A 27,749-nucleotide genomic window follows, 5' to 3' on the forward strand; every position below is an offset into this window, starting at 1 on the left:
AGGTTGTCCCTATCATTTGCTTTAATTTATTGAACTCTATGATGACAATAAATCAAACAGCCCATTTCATTATATATGAAAATAACACATAAACGCAACCCACTACTATTCAGTTTAATAAAACAAGAATGTACACACACTAATATTATCGAAAATAAATCATATTTAGTCCTTTTTGTATAGAATTATACAATCCTGGTTGTTGTGGGGGAGGATGAGACAAAACAGGAGGTCGAATTGCATTGCTTTTAATACATGTAGCTACAAAAAAAAATGTTTTAGCTTGACAAAAACCGAACTAACCACCTAGATATTAATTGAATTAGACTATGTACCTCCATGGTTCGAGACAGGGGGTAATTTAGTCAAACTAGGCTACTGTTCTCCGTATATTGTCCTAAATTAGTGTTTCGTTTGCCGACCAAATGAAAGAGGATGGAGCCGTAATTGTACATTAAGTAATCTCCTCCTCCTTCCCCTCCTACAAACAATACAGGAGCCTATACAGGGTCGCTTTGCAAACTGACTCCCCTTTCCTGTCCTCTCCGCTCCCGCTTTTACACTCCCTCTCAGACTTTATCTGGTTTGCCCTGCAAGAGGATCACCCTCGTTTCACTCTGACGACGGGATAAGACAAGAAAGAGACATGGCTTTCCTGCACATTTTCTTCTCCGTGGCTCTTCCTATTTTTCTCCAGACTTCGCAAGGTAAGTGAGAGATGGTTTCACGTTATTGTTTCTCTAAGAAACTTAGACAACTTTGCTTACCACCCTGTAAAGAAAGAGTAGCCTATGCGACGGGAGTTTGCTACCTATTTGAATGAATGATGCACGGTCAAACAAGCTTGTGGCCAATTTGGATGCACACACTATGACTTATAATTTAAAGGGTGCAGTTACTGGTCGACAATGTTTTGTCAGTTATGTGATATTGGCAATTATTATTAACTGCTTTATCCGAAAGTGTGGAACGCGCATTGTTGAACATAACGAGTTACTACAGTCATGGAACAGACACGTGTGTGTGTTGTCATTCAGTTCCTGGGTGTTTATTACCTATTGCATTTGAAAATTATATGTGCAGACAAATTTCCACTTAGCACCCCAACTCACTACGAACTGATTTGCTGGCACGTCTTCCACAGAAAGCAGTGGCACCTTACAGGTAGCCTCGTGGTGATTTATTCGTATCTGTGGAGTGCGGATATTGCGCGGGGTAAGGTTGTCTTATCACGTAGGTTTACATTTATTTAAATCGATTTTTTTTTTTTTACCGCTTAATGAGAATCGGTGATCAGAAATTGTGCATGGCCCATTGATACATTTAGGAAAACTTTCGACAATTAGGCTTATTTTTATTTATTTATTTTTTTGTGTAAATATTGCTTGCCAATTTAAAGAACAAAAGCGATATTCTTATCTAATTCTCAGACTCTCTAAACAGACCACTTCTTTTGTTGAAATAAATATAGCCTTGTCGTTTTGCAATTGAAATTGAAATTTTTTTCTCTAGTCGCTTTGTTTGAAGAAACGTTTCAGTCGTGATAGAAGTTGTCTGGACTTGCCTTCTTGTGGGGAGACTTCGATTTCGTATTAACGCATAACAGTTTTCCAATTGTGCTCTCAATAGCATATCTGTATTTTTTAGTCACGTCGACGATAAATGTGATCTCTGTGTGTTATCGGTAATGTGCTTGCTTTGATAAAAATCTACAGTGACTGTGGTGCTGAGAAGTCCGGAACAAGAAAATGTAAGGCTTAGCGAAAAAACCCATGAATATGAGCCACGCGTTATCCATCATATTTATGCCTTCGAACCAATAACAAACAGTAATAAACTAAGCCTCACTTAGTAAACACATAGGAAGTGGCAGACACACTGTCACGAACGCCTGAAGAAGCGTGAAACTTGCGAACCAGCAGTGTGCGTACAGATTTTCTTCTGGGGGTGGGGAGGGATATATGGGGGAGGGGGTGTCCGAAATAACCGCCAGGCCTCTTACAATAGAGCGTGCCTATGCTGTTTTCCCCTCATGTATTGGCTCTGAACAGCATCATTTTTCAGATCTACCCCTCCACCCCTTGCCTTCTTGCATCCTGCTCTCTCTCTCTCTCTCTCTCTCTCTCTCTCTCTCCCCCCCCCCCCTCTCTCTCTGTCTCTCTCAGGCCATCCTTCACTTTTCCCCCTCCAACCTGCTGCTGCCCTTTGAACTTCTTCTATGATTCCCAGTTCTCTCTTGTCCTCTTAACCTTTCCTCACAGGGTCACTTCTTTGCAAACTTCTCACACTCTTCTTGGCTGGGAACGTAAAGTTTACTGACATACGAGCAATGGGGGGTGTCTTGGTGAAAAGTTGCATACAGAAACAGCAATTGATTAGATAGATGCACCTCATTACTTACCTGATATGTGCAATCAAATTGATCAAGCTGTGTGTAGCTATGGCCACGTAGACTATAAACAGACGTGGCTAAATGACATGGACTGATGTGGTACGGTGCTCTTCGTTGATGCATTTAAAGCAACGATGACCATTTCATCTCAGTTGCTTAGGGCAGTGAGGTCTGCCAGAATAATTTTCTCCAGTTGTACAGACTAGCGGACAACTCTGATCTGTACTTTTCAAGTAAAAAAATTTAATAAATGAATATCAAATAAAATGAGATAAAGGATAACATTCACAGGGTCATCAATAGCTGAGGTTATTACATTTTACCTGCTGGTGGATCTTACCCAGCTAGCACTAAAGTAAGAAAACATTCTACACAATCACCTACACGATTACTCTTTCGAGAACATCTCCTTTGATCTGCATGTGTGTGTGTGTGTGTGTGTGTGTGTGTGCTCATGCGTATGTGCAAGTGTGCTTGTGTGGGCTTCAGTGCATGTTTGTGGGTGTGTGTGTGTGTGCCTGCATGCCCACACAAATCTATTACAGTATGACAATGCAAAGCTCTGTGTTTACCCAAACTAACAACAAAAAAACCCTAGTATGCTCAGGAGTTCTTATCAGAAGACTCTGGGATGACTGTCTGTGTGCAACAATAGCAAGACAGCATTACCAGAGCCACCGAGCCAAAACATGACACCAGCTGTCCCCTCCACTGTCAACATAGAAAAGGACTCTGCAGCTTAGCTAGTCCAAACTTGAGGGCTGACCCCACATGTGAGCGATCTGCTGCTGATCTGCTAGACAAAAGCACAAAGGAACCAGCATCGCTGATCCATGATGCCCCTGTCTCCAGGCTTACAGCTTACAGTTCCGGACGAGCAGGTCAATGCACTTACAGCATGTGCAGAGAGTGACGCTTATGTACGGATGCCAGAAAACAGGGTACCCTTTATAAGTGATTTAAGAGTTTGGCATTGGACACATTGAATGTCTTTGATTTCTTTCCCTTCCTTGACACCCAGTCCGCCCTCACAGCACTGAAAATATACAGTTCTGGAAGTAAAGATTTCTGGTAATAAGCCAAAGAGATTCAGAGCATGGGCTTTCCCCTGTTAGCATTGTAGCGGAGCGCAAAGATCCTTTCTCTGTGCCTCTTTCCTTTAAAGTTCAGGCCGGGCTTAGACCCACTCTGGCTGACAAAGGCCTCTTGCTGCATGCTTCCTGCCTTGGAGAGCGACCTTTGACCCTCGACAGTAGGCGCATAATGAGGTGCTGTTTCTAGTGTGGACGGGAGGCCGTCTGAGTGACGCTCCCCGGCAACTGAGGGGCCGTGGCTCCCCATTGTGGAATAATAATCTGAGAGTCGGGACAGTAATAAAATGGAGGGACAGGAGGTTACTGTGCTGGGAGGAAAAGGACCCGGCAGCTCCACACTTTCATTAAACTTTCTACAGTGACTCCAGAAAGGAGGAGACGTGGTTGAACAAGGGAAAGGAGGAGTATCCAGTTTGCGCCGTTGGAAATGTTTGGCAAAACACTTGAGGTTAGGTTTGTGTGTTAGTCCACACTGGTAGTGCCACACCTGAGAATTGAAAGTGCAAGCTCAGTGGGTTTCAAAGTGCAGCTGTCTAACCACTCTACCATGACCACCACATTAGTAACAGCTGATGCTAGTGCTTTGCATGTTTCTTGCGGTTATACACGGGGTCTTGGTGTTTATGTGACACTTGACCTGTGGTCATTCAAATTGCTTCCAGCATCTCCCCTGCCCTCAGCCTCTTCAGAGCATAGTTCATCATCCATCATGGTCAGTGCTCCATGTGAGAGAGGGAGAGGGAGATAATTCATGTAGGGAGGAATTAGGCCAATTCCTTTTAATAAATAAACACCTGAAAATGGTGTTAAATTGTGGATGCACCTAAAATAAAGTCCCCAATGCACACCTTAAAGCTTTGGAAACTTAAGATTAAAGTCCTGAAAACAGTCCCCTGAGGCAAACTGTCTTGAAGCTTACCAATTTAATGACCAGTAATAATTTACAGCAGGCTCAGGATAGCTCAGCTAAAAGCCTACCACAAATGAGAATGAACCAAATTTTGAAGTAAACCAAAAACACACATTTGGAACAATCAAAACACAAAGCAAACTTGATTTCTCTTGGGCCCTTAACAATACCCTTTACATTGACCAAGAGTCTATTCACTGACAGAGATATTAAGCATAGAGAGGTCCTGAACAATTACAGGCTCAGTGATCACAGCCTGGCTGTCGACAAAGGCCCATTTAAAACTCCTGTTTGCCAGAGGAGTAAAGGCAGTGTGATCGCTGAGACATGCGATATGAAATAATGAACTTTCTCCATCTCTATGAAAAAATTCTCAACTCAGAAGCAACTGTCTTTTAAAATTATAATTATCCCCCCATATGCATCCTAAAATTAGAACTGTTTCATAAAAATTCTGAGATACTGAGAAGGAGTGAGAGAGAGAGAAATATTTGTGTTTCATTTCATGATGAGGCAATACTCTTCATTTTAACTATAATTTGAATGAGAGAGAGACAGAGAGCGAGAGTATAATTATCGTCTGCATACTGATAAGTGACTTCAAAGCAAATGCATTGTGGGAAATATCCACAGGGTATCCAAAAGGGATTTCCTTCTGCATGTGGGGATCACATAAAAAGTCTCATCCTCTCGTTTTTTTGAATTCGCAAGTTTTTTTTTCCTGTATTACCTGCAGCTATCACTTCTTCACCTGCATGCCTTTCCCCATTGTCCTCATCAGTCTGTGGACAGCAGAGTGGGGGTGCGGTCTGCCTGGCTGGAGTGTGGCTTTGAGGGCATCATGAGGGTTAACATCTCTGGCCCGCCTAGTAAATTAACAGGGATTTTCTCCTTTTTCATCTTCTGAACTCAATATGGACTCAAACCGTGGGATCCCCTTATCTCCGGTCTTCAGGGGTGACCTCCACACAGCCTGCCCTACCTCAACCCCCCCCACCACGCCCCCCTTCCAATGACCCGTAAGGCACGCTGCCGTACCGGGGGCCTGAACACAGCCCTCATTACAGAACAAAGGCGACAGGCGTCCCCAGCATGTCCTGAATCAGAACCGTGCAATACGCCATCAATCAAGACTGTATGAATTCACACGCGGGTAAATTAGCTGCTGTTAACGTTTGCCCGACAGGACCCAGACCCCCAGTGAAAAAGCAAGTGGAAAGAAACCTTATCAGCTGTAGCCCCCGGTTACAATATGGCACAGTCAATTGCTGACGGGGGGGCGAGGTCAGAAACATTTTTTTTTTTTTACAATAATGCATGCGGACATTAATCATCTTCTGACATACTATACTCGTACAACGCTGCGAGTTCCCAACAGGGGGTGGCAACAAGGCAAAGGACATGCAATTATATTTGTTTTTTATTGAGGTAAGCTTTCTTTGCCCTTAACTAAGACAGCCTGGGAGGTCAGTCACTGTTTTGAATACATTACAAATCCCATATTTGATAGTTATATCTTAAGCGCAATCATGGTCTGACCATGGACAGGAATTCACAGAGAGATCCATATCTTCCCTTTTCTGGAGCTCAGTGAGCATCGGCATATTTAAAGAATGAGAGGTGATAAGGAACAAGCCTGTCTTTGTGTTACTAATCCTTTTCCAAGAAAGCAAATTGTAACCAGCCAGGCACGGAGGCTGACTGCATTGCCACGGCGGGGGTATTTTGTTCAGCAGAATTTTATTAACGGGAACATTGCTCATAGGTTCTGCTGGTAATTTCATACTTATTCAGGTCTTGGGAATTAATCTTTTCCCTTCTAGGGCATAGCCTACATTTTTTTTGTTTAAACCCAGTGTGCTGGCTATCCCAAGATGGCGCAGTTGTAGGCAGCTGTGGAAAGGAAGGGGATTTTCCTTGTCACAGTGCAGCCAGGGCAGCTGTTGGTACTGTAGCTCAGCTGCGCGTCTGGGCCACGCTGCATTAGCACATTATGGACCGAGAAACGGGCCTGGCGGGCACCAGCTTCTGAGCCTCTGCCTGGGAAGTGTGGGCCTTGTTTGTGCCTGGCCCCGCCAAGATGAAAATAAGTAAATAAACGGGGAAATCAATCTGATTTGCCTGCTAATAAAATGACATTCACAGTTCTGTGAATGTGCGATTTTAAAACTGTTTTAAAACGGAGAAGGATTTTAATGCTTTTTTATGAGTGATAGATTGCTGGCAGTCATGCACTTGTAATACACAGCAGCTCATAAACATATCATAAATGTAATTGAGTGTATCGTGAAAGGGGAGCTTCAGCCACTGTTTGTAAGTGATCATGCTGTTCTGTACCTACTGTATTAGTGCAGACATCTACAGATCTTGTGAATGTAACTAGGGTGTGTTCAGGGGCGTGGAAATTGTCTGAAGATTTTAGAAGGCTAGCTACACTTGGTTGCCATGAGGGCATTGAAAGTGTTGTCGATGTCTACATTTTTGCTCCCACGAGCACTTAAAGGTTTTTGTGGGGGCTTTTCGTCCTCTCAAGGGCAAATCATTTGTGCGCTTCATTAGGACTTCATTATGTCTCAGATCAAACAAAGATCAGTCATGTTGTCAATTCACGCGATATATATGCAATGCCAGAAATTGTGTCTTGCATTTGAGATGCATATGAAGGAACATTCTCTGAAGCACTCTATGTCCTTCCCTTTGTTGAAAGAGCAGTGACAAATGAAATCTGATTGGTTGGTGGTAGATTAAAAGAGCAGAGATGTACCAGTGCAGGTCATTTTAAGGATCAGCAAATCTGCAGAGCTCAACCGACTGCTGACAGAGAAATTCTGAGGGTGTACTACTGACCCCCAGCATTCAATCACAAACCACCAAATCAGCATAAATGGAAGTGCTATTCAATCAAAAAAGCTGCCAAGGAAAACCAGCCATCTCATTTAAACGGCTTGGCAATCTTAATATCACTTTTGCCTGGATTCAATCAGCATTTGTCCTTAACTTTTACTTGAAAGCTTCTGAACATTGGTGATGTGAGCAACCATTAAAGTGGGCAAAGAAAAACTAATACATTGAATTATTTTAAAAGTCAGTAAGGAAAAGGATCATCTTAAGGAAAAACCCTGATCCATCTGATACAATGGTATCAGATGGATCAGGGTTTTTCCTTAAGATGATTTTGTTGCTTTGATTAAATCCTTAAATCCAGGAGTTTGCCTCAAGACTATGAAAATGGTCATAAGACGAATACAAGGTGAGGAACAACAACATATCATATTTACAGTTTTTTTTTTTGGAAGAGTTTCCTTTTAAATGGCTGGAGGGTATTGGTGGAGTCTGTGGCGCGGTACAGGAGTCTCCGGATTCAAAAGCTGTTTCCTACCAGCGCCCTTACTTCCCCTGTCTCTCCTCTCCTCCCTGCCTGTACTGTATGCCTGATCAAAGGCCTTCAGAATGCTGGGCATGAGTTAATTACCGGTTAGGCTGTTTGGGAATTACAGGGGCTTAAGATGGGCGTAAATCCCGCTCTTAGTGCCATCCTCCTCTCCACCAGCGCACAGACACGCGGCGTTTAAAGAGAGAAGCTGGGGTTTAACTGCGGAGTAGAGAGTTTGATGTTTTAACCTACAATGATGTGGTGCATAGTTCCAGAGGCTGGTTAAAGAGGCACACTAGGAAGAGCATTGCTGTATATTATTATTATTATTATTATTAGATATATATCATGATATTACATACTGGAGTGTTATATACTGGGTTCTTTAAACAACCGTGCTGTACTTTAACTCATATATAATTGTGTAGTCTTATTTCTTTGTGTCCACGTTTCAAAATGCAGCACATTTTCTGTCATGTGGCTGGTTGCCAGTCTCACCTGTCTGCTAAAGCCGTAGTCCAGTCTTAGTCTTCCTCGTAGCAAAAAGAAAAAAACTAGTGCTGGGTGATTTCAGGAAGTGACTTCTAGTTCAGATTTGATTTGGCACAGATTAAAATGGGGCTGCCATTGATTTTGCTTAATTTACCATCGCCTGTTCGTTCCTTGCAAAAAAATCCAGTGGATCTAAATGGATGGTGACACTTCTTATTCAGAGCCTTATTGATGCTGGCGCTGGGGCTTGGATCTCGCTGTGCTCAGGCTTTTGAGCGCTGATGAGGCTGGACAGTGAGACGGAACGGGAGCGTGGGGCCCTGGTTAAGCCTGCCTGAACACAATGGGCAGGTCCGATAAGCGATAAGGGCTCAGCGTCGGCCGGTGGGGTGCCGATTAGAGCACGGCGCTCCCAGGAATGTCCGCCGCCCTGCCCTCCATCTTAGAGAGCTGTCTAGATAGAGCCGGATACCTCATCTGGCTATACTTCGATCCCATTGGGCTATTTCTATCTCTTTTCCCCTCTCTTTTCTTTGTCTCTCATTCTTTGTCTCTCTCTTGCTAGCTCTTTCTGACTTGTTGTGGTGAGTGATTAATGTAATTATAAAAAGAAGCTATTATTTGGCGCGTTTTGTAGAGGTACCACACCATGTCCCGCTGTATGCTCGCTGGGTGAAACGTAGAGACACCGCTGTGATCAGACAGGCCCTGCTCACAATGATTGGCGTTAGATAAACTCCCCACGCGAGGGAAAGGGTGTGACCAACAGTTCTGTGGCAGGTGGCCTAAGACCGGGGGATTCAGATCCCAGGGTACGGGTTTAAGTTGGTTTCCATTAAAAGACGTGACTGCTCTCTCCCCGGGGGAATGGGATTTCACCCCCGCGTCTTTTTCTTTCATCTGGGATCTGGAAATCAGCCCTCCGCGCCACTGATGTGTCTGCTTTCCCTGGGCGCTCTGGGAGATGAAGTTGTGGAACGCTTCTGCCTCGAGGCGTCACGGAGGGGCACGAGTGTTTTATTAAAGTCAAAGGAGAGGTAATTGTGTGTGAGAACAGACGACAGCCACTGAAGCGCAGCGGAGGAGACTGAATTGGCGTACGTGACAGAAATGTCCCGGCGGGTGTTTGGGTGCAGTTGCGCTAAGCTGGATGTGCAATACTGTACTTTACTGGAAAGCACGTGAGAGTTACCACGGTGACATTTGCTTCCTCGGTTGCTACCGCAGTCACTCATGGGAGTTCAGGAGGGAGGCTTGTTTGTGTTCAAAAGTTCAGGGCACATGGCTCCTTGGTTGGGGCTGTCAAACACACACACACACACACACACACACATACACACGCGCACGCATGCACACACACAGCTGTTGGGGCTGTCAAAAGGATTTCTCTGTGTTATTATTTATTATCCTTGTGACTAGCCATCCATGTGCTATAAAATCTACAGTAACAGTTCATAATTGCAACAAATATGAATGGTATTTGTTTTTGATTTGCTTTATAATGCGGATTACAAGTTGGTTGATTTCACCCCCACATCTTTTTCTTTCATCTGGGATCTGGAAATCAGCCCTCCGCGCCACTGATATGTCTGCCTTCCCTGGGCGCTCTGGGAGATGAAGTTGTGGAACGCTTCTGCCTCGAGGCGTCACGGCGGGTGTTTGGGTGCAGTTGCGCTAAGCTGGATGTGCAATACTGTACTTTACTGGAAAGCACGTGAGAGTTACCACGGTGACATTTGCTTCCTCGGTTGCTACCGCAGTCACTCATGGGAGTTCAGGAGGGAGGCTTGTTTGTGTACAGAAGTTCAGGGCACATGGCTCCTTGGTTGTGGTGCATAAGGACTTACAGCCCTAATACACATGTATGAACACACACACACACACACACACACACACACACACACATACACACGCGCACGCATGCACACACACAGCTGTTGGGGCTGTCAAAAGGATTTCTCAGTGTTATTATTTATTATCCTTGTGACTAGACATCCATGTGCTATAAAATCTACAGTAACAGTTCATAATTGCAACAAATATGAATGGTATTTGTTTTTTATTTTCTTTATAATGCGGATAACAAGTTGGTTGACCTTTGAAAAACTGTATGGGACTATACATCTTAGAGAGCAAAGGGTTGAATGGACTCTGCTTACTTTGGTGTTGAAGAGTGATGAAAGGAGAAAAGTCCTTTTCTTTCAACTGGCTTTTTCACCAGGCAAAATACTTCTGATACGTCAAGATGATCCAAAAGCTTGTTTGAATATGTGGGATACATCGCATTGCTCTTGTTGCTGTTCATTTACAACACCCCCATCCCTACCCAAACCAAATATGTTGCTCGTGCCAGGATTTTTAGCCATCCAATCACATTTCAGCCACCCCATCTGTGGGACACATGGCACTTTTTTTGTGGGCGGAGTTTCCAGCTGGCAGGGGCTGGCAAAAGTCCCAGTGAAGAAAGAGAAGGGTAGAAAGAACCTCAGGTCCCAAAAAATCCTACTGCCCTCCCACCCCCTCCTTTGCCCTAAACCAATCCCCCCCTCCTCCATTACCCCTCAGCAAACAGCTGCGCACACCTGGCGCCCAACTTATCACAGAAAGCTGAGGGAGATCTCAGGTTACACAGTTGTAGAAACCTTATACTTCAATACACCCCCCCCCCCCACACTGCCCCCCTCCAACTCAATCACAAACTCTGCCTCCCACATCTCTCTTATGCGCCTTCATCCCACCTCTCCTACTCTGTATTTGCTCCAGTCTCACTTCTCTTTGTTTGGACAGGATCAAATGTAGAGGGAGCCCTGGGGCTGATACGCGTTAAGAACTATAGTAAACATTCCTGATTCCAGCATCTGCAACGGCAGCGGATCGATCGTCTACACTTCACAACCTGAGCGAAACAGGCTGTGAGAGTGTGCGTGTGTGTGTTTCGGGGGGGTGGGGGTGGGGGTGGGGGGTGGAGTTGGTGGGTGAGGGAGGGGGCTGGGGTCGAAATGAAGACGAGACCCAGGATCTCATTACGCATGAAGACCTTCTCCGCATTCCACACTGAAACGGATTCATTTTCTCCCTTTCTTGGCTGCTCCGCCTTTTTAAATTTGAATGTAATGAGTTTTCTCTCCCGGACTTAATTTACCGTGACTGCAAGATGCTAAAGCCAGCACAGTCAGTCCTGTCATTCTAGCAAGTGGCAAATGGTTTTAGTGGCTGGGTCTGTTGGTATTTGTGCGATGATACTGGACAGTTGTGCTTCTCTTATTGTAATTACCACACACACTCGTGTAAGCAGCTTTGAGGTAAAACTGGAAACTGGCAGAAAAGCACAGTCACAGGTAGTATTGGTGCGATGATTGCGTTTACGTCTCCATGCCAGAATCTGACATTCCTGTGATTTTTTTGGGGTGAGTCTGTGCACTGCTGATAAGTTGTCTACCCTGGTAGCATAGAAACAGGCAGTTGGAGCGACAGAATTAAAGTCAAACGGGCAACGGGAAGATGAGTGTAAGTGTAGGACAACATTATTTTCACTAGCTTAACAGCCATCATGTGCACCTGACAGGATCTCGAAATTGAATTTAGGTTTCCCAGTCAATTTCTTGGTGTTGTGTGGGGGAAAGGAAATCGATTAAGTATTTGGAAGTAATCCCCAGTGGATTGTACTGTACCACACATCACACACCACAAAGTCGATGGCCCTTTAAAAAGATGGACAGATGCTCTGGCTCTCCAACAAAACAACGTCCATGATGTTTATTTCTTCGCAGACCAGACCCAAGTGCCTTTTAAGAGGCAACAGTGGCCTCTGTATTGCCCTCTCCTTCTGCGTGAAAAGTCATTTCTGCTCATCTATTTTTGATGAGACCTCCAGCAGGCCCCTCGGCGCTTGGCTGACCAGAGGAAGCAGTGGCCTGGGGAGTGGCTGCACCTTGACTGAAAGACACGACAAAACCCTGCGGGTCTCGCTCTCCCACATTCCTCTCGCAGCAGGATTCCATCGATTTTACAGCAGGCGGTCACTTACACAAGTCACTTTACCGGAAGATACAAAATATGTGCAACAAGATGTACAAGCTGCCAAGAGCCGCAGCGCTGGTTTTCTCTGGCTCTGACGCTGACACTAGGGATGGAATCACTGGAGCTGATGGGCGGGTCGCTTTTATTAGATTCTGGACTGGATTCTGTCAATTCTGTCCTTAAGTTTGACTCGTGGATTAATGCACGTGTCATTTCTTTTCTTCACAAGCACAATTTGGTGGTCAGCTATCACCAAAATCAGTTTGCTCGTTGCAAAAAACCAACGTTTTCGTTTAGCCATGATGCTGATGGAGTCCAGGCCTCCATGCAGAGCATCTGCTTTGAGTGGCAAGTGAGTGGCAGGGCTGTGTTACTGGAGCATGCTGGTGCTTTGGCACCAGGAATAGGCAGTGATGCTTGCCGATTATCATTGATTTGAATGAAAGCCCGTTGATGTCTATGTGAAGCCCAGTCTTAAATATGAACGTGTGGCGAAGGCCTTTTTGTTTCTGACACGTACTCTCACGGAACATCGCCGTCCCTCTGGGCACCAGGGACGTGCGCGCAGTGCTCGCGAAATCCGAGGAGCGAAATACGTCAGGCGATGGGCGTCCGTTTTCACGCCCGCCGGCAGAAATATGAAAGCGTGTCACTGGAGAACAAAGTGTCTGCTCAAACGGCCCCGAGCCCCGTCTCTCAGAGGCCCCTACTCTGGTATCCTCACCCGAAACCGAGCCCTGATCGTGCCCCTCCCTCCACAGCCTCCCATTGTTTGAAAATATGCAGGAATATTCTGACCTTACTTTGTTCTCTGGGGTTACCTGAGGGAACAGACCCCCTAAATCATGATCAATATCTTGCTCTGTCCTATGAGGTGACTGTCATTCCAACTTTGTGCTCTGCAGGCGATTCTTCAAGCCTGTTTGAGGAAAAACTGGTACATCTTGATTTTCAGTTCACCACTTCTGCCAAACTTTGATTGATGGAATATTTGCTCATCCGGTGGCTGAGGTCCGTGGGGACACCAGAGGTTGCAGTAGGTGATAAACAGATGTAATATAATCACTAGTTATAAAAATGGACTCTGTACGCCCCTTTCTAAGACTCTGTGATTTTCCTTTGAGTGCTTGTCCCTGTTCATACTTTACCAGAGTTGCACCTGTAAATATCTGGTTGTACAAACAATGTCTGATATGAAACGCAAAGTGTATTAAGTGGGTCTGCTGTGCGGTGCAGGAGAGGTTATGGGGGGTCTCGGGTTCAACTCCCTTGTTGGCCACAGCTGTATCACGCTTGAGTGCTACTTCATTAGATGAATCCATCTGCGTACAGCATATAATGAGTGTAGAAAATGAGAAGATATAAGCGAGCGATACTTATTGCTAAGTTGCTCTGGGTCCGGACGTCTCTGGTGCTAATTTAAAATGAGACATAAAGAGCATGGAGCATGTTGAACGTCAGCAAAGAGGAATATTGACATGTGGCACCGCCGCTCCCCTTTAGTCCCACAGTAGCTAGCGTTTGTGTTCCCCTTGTGAAGCAGCTATACAAACAAATCCTGCCGTGTTTGCGGGATGAACAGAGCAGCCTGGCTCCCAAACTTTACCCAGGCAGGCTTCAGCGCCCGCCCACCCCTCCTCCAGGACCAGGGCTCTGCTCGCTGAGGTCATGCTCTCTCTCCCTGCCAGTCAGGATGCCTGTATCAGTCTATCAGTATATCAGCAATGGAAATACGGAGGTTATTAATAATAAAGCTTAAATAATAAAGTCAGGTTAGTGCACTGTGGGTAGAGAGCAACTGTTGGTGACACACAACCTTCCTTGCTGTAAGATCTCTGTGCTGCACACACAGTCCTCATGAAACTTACCTTATGATATGCATTAGATGTGTTGTCTCCATCTCCGACTTAGGTACTTAATTTTAATATAAAAGCAACATGTCATTCCTGTCAGTGTTTATATTCCAGAATATATCAGTTATTAAAATGTACTTGCATGTGTGTATTTTTAAAATCTATTTTATAATATGTGCATTAAAATTACTATGATGATATGAAAGTGGCAGTAGGCCTGGATTAAATCGAAATTTGTCTTGAAAATAAATTCCGGTATTACATTTTTTCTAGTTTAGGCGATTGGCGTAGGAACCGGGTGGGACGGATGGGACGTGCCCACCCCCCCCCCCCCCAATGTTTGTAAAGAATCGAATTGTCCTCCCCAACCATAACTGATCCCTCTTCCATGTAAATATTTCATACAATAAAGGCTGCAACAGCAATAAAAGATGACTTTAAAATTATGCGGAAAGGTCTGTAACGCCTGTAAACATAACGTGAATTATTGACTCCCCTCTTCACACAGTAGCAATGGTTTACCCCCATGGTCACGAAAAGTTTGAGCTTACGAAAGCACCAATGGGATATGTAGTCAACAATTAGAAGTGATTGCTCAAACCGATCATACTATGGACTTCACTTCCCATAACCCTTATAGAAATAAAAATGGATTTTAGGATAGCTCTTCCGATTTTGCTTGTGTCGAACGTTCTGCGACGGAAACAGCCATAGATGTGCCAACTAGCATCTGTCCAAAATGTAAACAAGCCAGGCAGTTTTCACGGTCGGGAAAACTTTTATAACAACGTCAGCTAAAGTCAGTGACTCACAGCGGTTGGAAAGAATGGTAACGGTAATCTTATGTTAGTAACGTTACCTATCAATATGCCAGCTAATGTCAATGCTAGCTAGCTGGTTGTCAATGAATGAATTATGATATCTGATAGTATGATAAGTAGCTAGCTAGTTAATAGCTGTCGGTACACTGTCTGAATGTGATGTTCACTTAACTTAGAAAACTACCTGGCGATAGCTGCACTCCGTTGCTAAGCAGGGAATTAACGTGACTCCCCATGTTGCAGTGTTAGTATTTTAGCCAATGTTTTGTGTAACGTTATGGACACGTCTTGTAAAATTGCAAGTTTGTTTTAGCTATCGATATCTCTTTTTAACGTTAGCTCCCCCTCAATATTTAGAACATGTGCATTTGTACCCCTGAATTTTGTGTTTTCCTTTACATTTCTACCACAAATTAATGCAGAAAAGGCACAAATTGGTGCATAAAAATTCACCAGAATGCAGGAAATTAAGTGTTTGACACTCAAAATTTCCTGGGGGAAATGAAACCTACACCACTGGTTTAGGCCCACAAAACAAATTTTCGCTGCTGAAGAAAAACATCAAGATCAACACTAGCTTTTAATTGTGAGTAAAGGTTCAGGGCAAATAGAGAAAAATCCAAGCCTTAGGGTTTTCATTTTGCACTTTGCCACGTATGAATTTTGGCACAGGCGTTACTTTGAGGTGTTTGATTGAGTTTGGGTATGTGGCTTCCGGAGGCCAGAATTCTGGGTCCATGGGGCTCTGAGTGAAGGAGAAAGGGCGCTCTGCTTCACAAAAACCAATGGCTGAGACTCCCTGGGAGCACAGCAGAGCCTGAATGGTGGGCTTGTTTGGGATAGGCTTGAGGTGAGCAGCCCCCCCCCCCCCACCCCTGAGGAAGTGGCCCCCGGCCCCTTGGCTTCGTGCCCAGGGTCATGTAGTTATCGGATCCCACCAACCCATTCACACATGGCCAATATGGGCTTGCAATCTAATTACCCCAATCTCCTGATAAATCCTGTGCAGTGGACATACAGTAGGCTGAGGTCTGAGCTCTGCTCTCTCCCTCAGTCTAGGAGTACCTTACAGCCTATATAAGCAAACTGTTCTGGCCACGACAAACCACTGAATTCGCAAGACAACCTCAGTGTATTTTATTGTTTTGATTACTATTGCTCTGGGCCAGTACTGAATACTCGGTGGTTTGTCCTCATGATTGTCTTAGCATAGCTGATCTTTATCCACTTAATATGTCACAGCATCTGTTTGTCTTCTGTAATGGGCCTGGCAACATGTCCTGTTATGTTTTTGTTAAGAGTGTTACATTAAATTGAAATTTAATATTGAATTTGGTTTTATTCCTGGCCAGTAAATATGTGATTTTGATATAACCGGTCTGGGAATATTTTGTTGTTGTAGTGCAGTCCATGTGTATGTCTCATTGTCTGTTTAGTTCCAAAGGCTAAGCTATCAGATGCTATCAAACCAGTAGATTGGTCCCATATGTATTGGAAATGAGTCTGCAGTACAGAATTCATATGAAAGTGTGTAGATTTGGCAAGATTGTATTCTTAGTGGCAATGAACATCCTGACACAGTGTTTATATGTCAGGAATCACAGCAGCTGATGCAGCTTAGCAGAGGCGTGTTTATAATGCTGTAACAATGCATGGAATATTTGCCCAGAAACCTACTGTCTGTCGCCCTGTCCTCAAGTTTAGATCCTCAAATCCCCAATATCAGCCCCAGCAATGGCTCGTGGGACATGTGCAAACAGTGGTTGGCGTGGAAACCATCCCCAAAGGCTCCTGCATGAACGCCTTTGTTGCTAAAATGTTTATCTAGTTGGGCCTGCTCTTTATGTTTTTTTTCTGGAACATCACTATGCAGACAATTAAATACAAGCAAAGAGGGAGGACCAGTATTTTCTACATGCGAGATCTTTTGTCTAGCCTAAAATGTGATTGTTGCTAATGTCAGTGTCTTGAAAACAAACTGTGAGATGTAGCTTGCAGCACGTCCTGGAAGAGCGGTAAACACAAGAAGACATGTGTAAAAAAATACAACTCAAGGCAGGAGTCACTGGGATGTTGGCAATATGTTACTCTTGCCATACAAGGAAGAGATGGAGTGCTTTTTGTAAGCAAACCTTTGTAGGGAAATGCCCTTGCAGACCTGCGTTTACCCTCACATGTAGTGAGCAGTTAAAATCAAAACAGAGATGCTTGGCAACTGAATGGTGTCGTGGGTCTGTTCTGGCTAACCCAGAGGCCTCAGAGGGGATGTCAAATTTGGTATTTTAATTATGCAGGAAATCTCCAGTATCAAGTGCCATGCATACTTTTAACAGTGAAACTAGGGATGGTCTGAAATGGAATGAAGATTGAACCTAGGATGATCTGAGTGGTAGAATGTGGAAGTGGCTGAGAGGGAACACAAGAGAGCACAATGGAGGGAACACTGGAGGGAGCTACAGTTTGAAGGAATACTGAAGGAACCAATGAAGGAAACTACAGTATGAACGGAAAATTGAAGGAACCAGTGAAGGGAACTACAGTTTTAATGGAACACTGAAGGGACCAGTGAAGGGATCTGTAAGTGTGGATGTCAGGTGGATGTGTACAGTACGAGGTAATAATAATAATCCTCTTCTACAGGCTTTGAGTGAGCTGTGCCTCACTGGCAAGTAAAAAGGTGCACAGGCTGCTTAAAACCCACCCTCACCCACCCAGCTTTTGTACAGTTTAGAGAGTACCTTGCTAAGTCCACTTAGTGTAGGAGGAAGCGATGACCGCAGTGACATCATACTAAAACAGGGAGCGAGTGGAAAGATAACAGAAGTGGAAACATTTTGTCCCTTTTTTTATTTTTTTTTATTTTTTAAAGTCGGCCATTTGTTCCGGTGCCTCTCTGCCAACAATCTGCAGTTAGCCCAAATAGCTGGCTGGACTCCCTAACACCTACGGTGTGCCGAGCAGAGATACTCAAAAGAGTTTATTACCATATATAGAGCTACATGGGAGCTGCCGCGTTTCCTTTGTGCATCAGCTACTAGTGCCGAACGGCAGAGAAGGCTGTGCCTGCATTTAGGCAGGAGTGCTGGCCAGCATGGCTCCACCAGATCTTGGATGCGTTCAAACCCGCTCAACAGGAGGCACCTCTCTCCAAAGCACGGCGTTGTCTGCCCCAATTACTTCTTTCACTTAGACGCTTTCCATTTCCAGCTCTCAGATGAGGTATCCTGGAATCAGAAATAATAAACCAAGAGCCGGGATGTGTAAACAGTTCAAGCGGAAGGCAGCCAGCTAAAACGTTTCCCGGGGGAAAGGGGGGAGCAGAAGTCAGCTGTTGCACGCGTGCGTTTACAGTAGGGAGACGGCTCGCTGAAGGTCCCTTTCGGCCGACTGTGTGGCTCGGCCATTTTGTGTTCAGCAAAATGAAATCGAAAGCCACAAAAATGTGAATGCCACACTGCCACAATTATGCAGCTGTGCTGCAGTGCATTCATACAGGATATGCTAAAATGCTCGCCCAGGATATGCTAAAGCACACTCATGCAGGATATGCTAAAGCAAACTCATGCAGGATATGCTAAGGCATACTCGCGCAGGATATGCTAAAGGACACTTGAGCAGGATATGCTAATGCACACTCAAGCAGGATAGGCTAAAGCACACTCATTACATTACATTACATTACAGGCATTTAGCAGACGCTCTTATCCAGAGCGACTTACACAACTTACACAAGGATATGCTAAAGCAAACTTATGCAGGATATACTAAGGCACACTCGCACAGGATATGCTAAAGGACACTTGAGCAGGATATGCTAAAGCACATTCATATTGGCCACGCTCTTGAAAGCAAATGGCTCTGAAAGGTGGAGTCTGCACTGCTGCAGTTTAGAGGCCGTGGTAGTGCAGGAGGGCGGCTGGGCCCCAGCAGACGGCCCAGGCTGTGCCGGAGAGACCGCTCTCTTTGTTCTCAGAGCCGTTTGAATTTGAATGCCTGTCATGCTGGCGCAGTAAGCCAATCTCCAGCTGCGAGCTCAGAACCCCGGTTGTGACCGCGGGACCCCTGAAATCACCTCACACCTGTTAGCTCAACTCAACATGAGTGTGCTTGGATTGACGCGCACTTGTGAGCATGGCGCTGAACATCAGCCGTGGTTAAAAGGCTGGTGAGGCTGTTTCATCGTTTCGGTGCTTTCTGGGGAAATTGAGTCTTTGTCCACACAAAATTTGCAAATATTCCTCGATCCCGACTGCCCTTGATTCCGGCCAGGTCTCACTAATCGTCATTCTGTGGAGGGAAAATTGTTCTGGTTTTTCTGATGGAGCCGATGTTGGAGAAAAAACTTTCTCTGCAAGAGAAACTTGGAAAGAAGAGTTGGCTTTTCTGTCAACAGGAAGAGATGGACAGATACACACACACACACAAACACGCATTCAAAGGCATGTAATCACGAAAAGAGACACACAAACACTCATGGACACAGACGCATACAGACACACAGACACTCGCACAAACATGCGCACATGCACTCGTGTGCACGCACACACACTCACACACGTACACATTCTTATTCTTCTGCCTAGTTGGCTTTGCAGATGTTAGACCAGAATAGTGTTCATTGTTCTCGGCTAGAAATAGCTGTACAAAATAAGTAATTGTACCTTACTGAACCCGTGTTCAGCAGTTGTCTACGATCATGAAATGCACTTTTTTGTACGTCGCTTTGGATAAAAGCGTCTGCCAAATGAATGTAATGTAATGTAATGTACACAGCTGGCTTAGTCAGCGTCTGACCATAGCTGGCTGGCATAGAGGGAGGAAATTCATGGCATGTAAATAATTGGGACACAATGCAGCACTGCCCCCTGGATTAGTCCACCCATGACACGTTCATGTCAGGGAAAGTGCTTCTCAGTCAAAAACAGGAACTGGGGGAGGATTATAGTGTCTAGGGAAAGCTGGGCAGGTAGAAGGGAGAGTTTACTGCAATCTCACGCCTTGATAAAGTCGCCCTTCTATGCAGCAGAAATGTCCAGAATCATTCAGGTAGCGCATCATTACAACAAAGTAAATATGTTTCCCATTGAGACAGCTTGGGCTTTAAATCCAGTCTGGCCACTTCATTGCAGTGCGGTACCAATTTGAAATGACTTGCATCTTTTGAATTTTAAACAGGACGTACCAGTCTGGAACCTCCATAAAAGTACAGGGGGCATGACCCTGTTAACTTGTGAGGCTTGAAAGAAAGAACCCTGATCTGTGACAGATCCAATGCCAAATGACATAAGCTGCGGCAGGGACTTGGGCAAAAGTTTCATTTATTTTTTATTTGGGGGCGGGGGTGGGGAGACCGAGGGATCGTGAAAATGGATGACATATGCTTCTCATTAGCAATTCATTCATTCAGCCATTCATGCCGACGCTTTCAGTTTTTTCTTTTAAGAACCAGCTCACTGAAAAAGGAGAATTGGTAAATCCTGTTTATATGTGGAATAATTTATAGCTTTAATCTTTAGGAATTCCCCAGTAATATATCACGCACAGTACTGGTACACCTGCTCACATAGCTCATGCAATGGTTATTATATGTTTCTCTGATTTATGGTCCCGTGACCCCCTTGGCCGTCTGCTCCCAGTTCAATCACACACAGACACACGCTCACAGAAACACACACACACACACAGGCCATTGTGTTTTTCCTCTCTGTGGCAAGGCCTAATCACACGGCCGAGACCGACACTCATCACGGTCAGAGGAGACACAGCCACTGTAACGTGTGCTGTTGTACTCAGCCCTGCTAATCCCTATGGACCAGGCCCCTCGTGCGTCACGGTTCTGTCCAATACACGGACAAGAACCCCGGGCCCCATACTAAGGATGGAATGGAGGGCCCCTGTAATGAACGTGCTGTGATGGCAGCCATGTTAGCCTTGGATGCCTGGCATTCCTCACAGGTTTCTCTGTCTGTCTCTTTTTCTGTCTCTCTCTCTCTCTCTGTCTCTGTTGTCTCTCTCTCTCTCTCTCTCTCTCTCTGTCTCTGTTGTCTCTCTCTTTCACACACCTTCTCTTTATGTCTCTGGTTCCTATGTAGTTTCTGCTGTAATGGACCTCTGTTAGCCTGGGCCTGGACTGCGGCCAAAGACGCAGACCCAGCACAAAATTTGTGTGTAAACCCCACAGAATCCCTCTTTGAACAGTGAGTGGCGACCTCCACTCACCCACTAGCTACACACCTTCTTCCTGTGGCATATTAAACCCCACAGTAACTTCCCTTCAACCACACACCACTGCCTCAGTTACACATACTTTATGCTGTACTCATAAGGCATTTTTTTTTGCAAAACTGAAAACCGACTGAATGAAGCCATATATTTGTTATTGGAATGATGATGATGACGATGATGGTGTCAAAGGGCTGGATTTTAAAGTGAAGGGTCGGCACCACAGCAGACGTGAAAAGCAGTATTCAATGTTTGGTTCTCACTAACTACTAAATGCACAAGCAGACAGTCCTGTCTGTCAGGCACCCTTGGTGGATGCTGTCTCGGGTTACCTATTCTTCCTGGGGAATTTTCTTTGTGTGGTGAAGTGCTGTCGGACCGCTGTGCTTCTGTGTGGCAGGAGCTCACCCGCCTTCTGCGTATAAGTGAACAACACGTGCTCTCCCTCTCTCTCTTTCTTTATTTCTTTCTTACTTTCTTTCCCATTTTCTCTTGCTCCCTCAGTCTGTTTTTTCTCTCTTGCTTTCACTTCTCTCTCTCTCTCTCTCTCTCTTGTTCTGTCTGTCTCTCTGCTCTGCGAAAGATAATTACCTGTCCTCAGATCTTTTTCCTGCTGAAGGCGATTCCTTGCCTGTTATGTTCCTATTAAAAGCCTGTCCAGAAGCAGGAGTCACAGTGATCCCTCAGACACACGTGATTCCTGTTTCCCTCTTGTGTCTGGGCTTTTGGAAAGGGCTTGTGCGGGCCAGAGCCACAGTTTCTTATTTGGGGAGCAATTACAGCCCTCAAGCCCCAGAAATCTGGAAAAGGTGGCCCCTGCTGGTCATTAGTTGTGAAACCAAATGCGTCAGTCTGGGTTTGCAGGCTAACCTCTGCCAAAACACCAGGGAAGCAGGAGACTAAGAATAGTATCCTGCATGATCATGCCCTGTGCTTTTCTTTGTTCATTCGGATATTCTTACTGGCCTGCTTTTGGTTACTAACACAGGCATTGAACAGTGGCTCATTTGCAGATTGCAATACTGAAGTGACTGACCATGCATCTGTTGCAGGTTAAAGAGAGAAAGTAGACTTGCATGTTTCCTCTTTGGTTGCTACTAGGAGGTTAATTTTGTTAGTGTTCCCGTTTTGTCTTTGTTGTATTTCTTCCTTCAAGGAGTCAAGTATATTTATACATAATAATTTCCTTTTATAACTGCACGGTGGTTCCATAATCTCTCTTTTCTCTGGCTAAGATCCAAACTTGCATTTGAGCCTACTGTGCTGCGGGCTCTTTAGCCTATATGAAATGTGATGTTTGATGCCCTGACCGATGCAGTGTTTTTGAGTGCTAGCTTTTATCATGCGATATGTTTGATTGATTGCACCCTCCTCAGTACAGGATGCATGTTTTTGATCGCCCTTCTTTATCAGCGAGGTCTGTTTTTCACAAGCTGAAAAAGAGGAGGCCTCATTATGTCCTGTATGTGTTGTGTGTGGATCAGGAGTTTTTTTTAAAAGCTCGTGCCAGGAACATTGCCATCTGCTGAACACAGCCAGATCCCACACAGACCCAACAGGCACTGAGGTACTACTGTGGCCCAATTTGACCTTACAGAGAGAGTCATTGTTCTAGTATCTGTGAATCAACCACATGCCCCGATGTACTTTGTAATTTTACTGCCAGCTAACAAAGGCTTGTGTTTTCTAATTTGAGAATTATTCTTAAATCAATTTGTAACAGATAATTTCAGTTTTATCCAAACAGTCTGTGTAGTATCCCTGTTTGTGCATATTTGGCGCACATCTGACTCCTGTGGTAAGCCAGGAAGCCAACTGTGATGCAATTTCTGATCTGGTCATGTCTGGTTTGGTCTGATCATATCCATGGTTGATCACATCTCATCTAGGTCGAAATGTAATTTTCTTTATTTTCTTTCTTTTGTTTTTGGTGCCAGATCTGGCTGGTGAGACCAGGTGCTGACAGTTTCCTCGGGTGCTGAATCTGTTCTTATTGATTGTGGAAGTGCTGGTCCTGAATCCGAGCTCACTCAGAGAAACCGTCTCCTGCAGGCCTGTTTCTTCGACCGGGGCATCTCTAGGGCTTGGGAGAGCAGATATCTGGTTCTGTAAGCTGCTCTTTGGTTTCCCATGATGCCTGCCACCTGTTCTCTGAATGGGAGCCAAACGGTGCGGCTGTGGGCATAACCGCATGGTTTCTGGTTCTGCATCTGAAAATGTGTCCCTTTGGAGACTAGTGTTGATTATCTATTGTGGGGGGCGGGGCCTTGGGGTGTGTAAGAGTGGTTCGATCCACATTATTCCAATGCTTTTGCCTCACAACTTCTCTAATTATCTGTTGCCATATTGTTTGAATAATTGATGCCATTTCCTGAAGCGGCACCGGGCTCTCCGCTAATCCCTGTGACACCGGGATCCTCTTAAAGCTAATGTGGCTCCTGCAGCCGGCCGCCGCTGGCTTCCCTAGTCCAGCACTAGCAAGGCTAGTGTGTGTGTGTGTGTGTGCGTGTATGTGCGTGTGTGTGCGTGTGTGTGGTGTCGATGCGTGTGTGTGTGGTGTGTGTGGTGTGGTGCGTGTTGGTGTGTGTGTGTGTGTGTGCGTGGTGTGCAGTGTGTGTGTGGCGTGCGTGGTGCGTGTGTGTGTGTGTGGGGGTGTGGGGGTGTGTGGTGCGTGTGGTGGTGTGTGTGTGTGTGTGTGTATGTGCCCACCTGGGGTCTTAACCTGCATAATTCAGAAGCTCTCTCTAGCATTTACTCTATGCTTCTATGGCAGCTTATAATCCACACCAGCAGCTGTGCATACCTGAAGTGGTGTTCAGGTATGCAACAGGTACTCTCAACTGGGTTTGTTTTATACATTTTTTGTTCCATGCTTCTTTCCCCTCAACTTCTCTCTTTTTCTTTTTCACTGTCTCTCTCTTCTTACATCCAGGCTTATGTCAGTTTAACTTTGAGCTGTGCTTGGAATTGTATGCCTCCCACATTCAGCTACACATATGTTGAGTTCAACCACTGGTAAACGACATCATTCAAATCCAGCATGTCAAGTAGTGTTAATGGGTACTCTGGCAGAATAAGCAGAATGGGTCAAAAAGAAATTGACAGATCCCTGAGGGAAGCCCCCTACAGGTTGAGCTGTCACCCCCTCCAGCTGGACTGACCTAAGGAAGCTGACTCGGTGCTGCCTCCTGCAGGGAGGGAGAGGTTACAGCAAGTTCAGCGACCCCCCTCTCAGCTGACTGGCATCTGTGCCCCCTCCTGACCACGGGAGCTATGGATGGGCAAACGGACACTGAAACCAAAAAACGAGAGAAGAGCCGGGCGAACGTATAAGTAAGAAGAGAGCCCAATGGAGCTTCAGCAGGCCTTCAGAAAAGCACACAGCGAGCTCTCTCGCACCGGGCCGAGCTCCAGAAAGCTGCCTGCCGCTCGGCGGAACGAGATAGGATAAGCTGAGCTGCCAGAAAAATGGCTCGTTCTGCACGTTCGCAGTTCGTCTCGCTGCGATGCCTTTCCAGTCCAGAACAGTTCAGCAGGTCGGCGGCTTCAGTCAACCCTGGAATGGCAGAGGCATGAATAATTTGGCAAAACTTCACTTATTTATTCCTCCCCCCGTCCCAGCCTGGACCCCCCACCAACTGTGACTTTCACAGAAGATTAACCCCACCCCCTGCCAAAAAAAATGTTTGTTTACAGCTGCTATACAAACACGATCACTTCCGAATTAGGCAAGCCACTAATGTACTGTACCCGTATATGTTGATTCAGCGTCACAGGCTTTACATAGAAGTTGTTTGTTTGAACTGACATAATCATTTTTGTCAGGCGGTCATCTGTAATCATTGTGGACATGCTTAAGATGGTAGTGGTACAGTACTTCTTCCAGGCCCAGGGTTTTGCTTAATAGAGTTACCCTGCCGAAAATCTCCTTTGGATCCTCTTAATAGTATAACTTAATTGTGACATACGAGAGGACATGCGGGGGAAAACACTTATCAGAAACCTTAAGCATGTTTGAAATGCTCTTTTAATAATATAAAACCTTCTCAAAGACCACGCAAAACTCCAGATAATTCATTTTCCTGTGTATGGGCCTTAAAGCCGATGACCAGAAAAGTTTTATAGTTTTTATAAATATTGTTATCAGCATGAGTAAACAGATAAAAGTCATACCTTTAGGCATCCACTGCCCACTATCCAGATCTAAAAATGTTTGCACCTCACTGAAGGAAAACAGGGGTGCTCTGTGATCCTTTTTGTAGGTCGTCTTGGCTCACAGATCAAGGTGACCCAGTCTTATCTTTTGAACTGAGCATTTCAAAGCAGGGGAGGTTAAAGCCATGCTTAAATATCAAGGTGGGACTTTTCTTCTCTTCCTTCTCTCAGATATTAGGAGGTGTTAAAGGATGATCCGTAAAGCAGGCGTCCGTGGTGTGGGCGAGTGGATCGTCTGCCACGGTTGGCTGCCGGTTTATGCCACACAGCTGGGGCGCAGGGTGGGGGAAGGGCGGGGTAGCGATTCATCATGCTTTTGTGGAACGCGTAAGCAGGCACAAGGCATTCTTCTGGAATCCTTTTTCCGAGCCAGAATGATGCCTTCCAGAGAATTCCATTCAGCGTCTGTCTCTGGAGCCTAACCCACTGGGTGCTTTGTGATTCCCTCTCCTTTCCGGAAGGTCCCCCTTCCCCCTAAACAGCCGAATAATACCGGAACATTCTCTTGCTTGTTGCTCTGTTTCACCTCACCTCAGGCTGTCTAAGATTCTGGCAAGGTTAAGGGAATAATCTCACAAGGGCGACTTGGCAGATATAATTAATTGCCTTAGAATGCTAGAAGAAATGAGGCCCTTGAATGATGCTTTTCAGGATGAGTTTGACATTGTTTTTTTCCCTCTTCTCTCTGAATGCTCAGAGGAGGGAGTTAGAAGGCTGTGACTATTTTTCACAAGAGAAGAAGGTGTGATTTGGAAAGTTTGTCACTCGGGGAGAATGAATGAAGGTGTAGAACTCACCAGTGAGCCTGGGACTAAACTGCTCTGGTGAATTGGGGAGTCCTTCGTTCTCTGGCACCATTTTGCCATAGCTTATGGAAACCCTAGTGCTGTGAAATTCATGCCAAAAGAGATTTATAGCCTTTTATTATAAGGCCACACAAAAGGCCATAGCATGACCTCCTTCCCACCCCCCACCCCCTTGGCTGCCCCCCCATCCTCCGTCTCTGGACACAGGGGCCATGGGAAACTTCATTTCACGCCTCTTCCACAGTGTCAGTTCCGGAGTTATACTCTGGAAGTGGGTTTTGGGTGAACGGAACTGCCCCTGTGGAGCGCAGGTGTGTTTGGAGAACAGGTGTCTAAGACATTAGAGTGGGGGGGGGGGGGGTGTCACGCCTGGTCCCATCATATCCCCTGTAGATTTTTACTGCTGTCAATCAAGCCCGTCTAACCCTCGCAGACGTGAGGAGGAAGGGTGTGGGGGAGGGGGAAGGGTCTGGGGGAGAAGGAAGGGTCTGGGGGAGGGGGAAGGGTCTGGTGGAGGAGGAAGGGTCTGGGGGAGGAGACAGGACCTGTGCACTGCTCCACAGCTGCTCTGACCTTCACTCGGGAGACGGGCCTGTCACTGGCACAGCTGCCCTTCAGTGCATCTACACCCCCACCGCTCATAACCTCCACCTGACGCCCACCCTCCCCGGCTCTCGCTCCCCCGCTGTGAGGCAGAGGACACGGGAAAGTGGGGTGGGCGAGTGGGGACAGCTGAACCGGGGCTGTCTTCCAAAGTCTTTTGCTCTACACACTGATGCTATTATTCCTTCTAGGATATTATCCCACCCGGGAACAATTCCACCTGGACAGAAAAGGAAAGTGCCCAACATTCCTATTTAAAATAAATAAATAAATAAATAAATAAATAGTGTCAGCAGCAGCAGGGGAAAGCGATGCTGCGGCCGTCTGTCATTGAGCTTGACTTTGCTCTACTGGCTGCCGGTTTGTTTAGAATGTTTTGAGGCTAGTATTTTATTTGTATGTTTTTTTTTTTCTCTCAAGGGAGTGGATTTTGTTTAGAATGGCAACACATGCTGTTTGGTGTGAAAACAGCAGGTGTGAATGTGAGTGTGTGTCTGAGAGAGAGAGAGTGCGTGCACGTTCCTGTTTTTGGGTGACAAGGGCCAAGCAGTGCTGCCTAAGACTGTGAAAACACCGCCTGGGGGCGGGGGGGTTGTCTAAGGCGAGCAGGGGGTGTACTGTACGAGCGCTTTAGAAAGTCACCTCTGTGTGCTACTCTGTTAAAGCGCACCAATGCTTGCTTTGTATCTTCAGCCCTTTTCATGCGTGGGTCTGCCGCCAGGCCACAGGGGGGTTAAGGGCGAAGCTAAAACGATAAGCACAAGGTTTCGTCTGTTTGCAGACAAAACGGAGGCCCGGGGCCCAAAGGTAAACTGCAACTCCACAAACAAGAGATGAATTACTGTGCTGGAAGCCACCCAGAGTACCCACCTCTGAGCCCACCTCTCAGTTCTGTTACCGAGGCAATTATCAGCCCCAGCAGCACTGGTCTCTCCTGCACGCCTCCCC

At 45.7% G+C, this 27,749-nt stretch overlaps 1 protein-coding gene across 2 annotated transcripts in view; it reads left to right on the forward strand.

Annotated features, from left to right (window-relative positions):
- The first annotated feature begins 531 nt into the window (after positions 1–531).
- mcama (melanoma cell adhesion molecule a) overlaps positions 532–27,749 on the forward strand; it is a 49,850-nt gene continuing 22,632 nt past the window's right edge. Inside the window, exon 1 of one of the 2 annotated variants that reach the window (XM_064350937.1) lies at positions 532–707. In XM_064350937.1, the coding sequence (XP_064207007.1) occupies positions 647–707 (61 nt within the window). In that variant the 5' untranslated portion in view covers positions 532–646. The remainder of the gene's footprint in view (positions 708–27,749) is intronic. The other variant, XM_064350938.1, reaches the window with a different exon arrangement.

Source organism: Anguilla rostrata, chromosome 9 (assembly GCF_018555375.3).
Source record: "Anguilla rostrata isolate EN2019 chromosome 9, ASM1855537v3, whole genome shotgun sequence".
Lineage (NCBI taxonomy): Eukaryota > Metazoa > Chordata > Actinopteri > Anguilliformes > Anguillidae > Anguilla > Anguilla rostrata.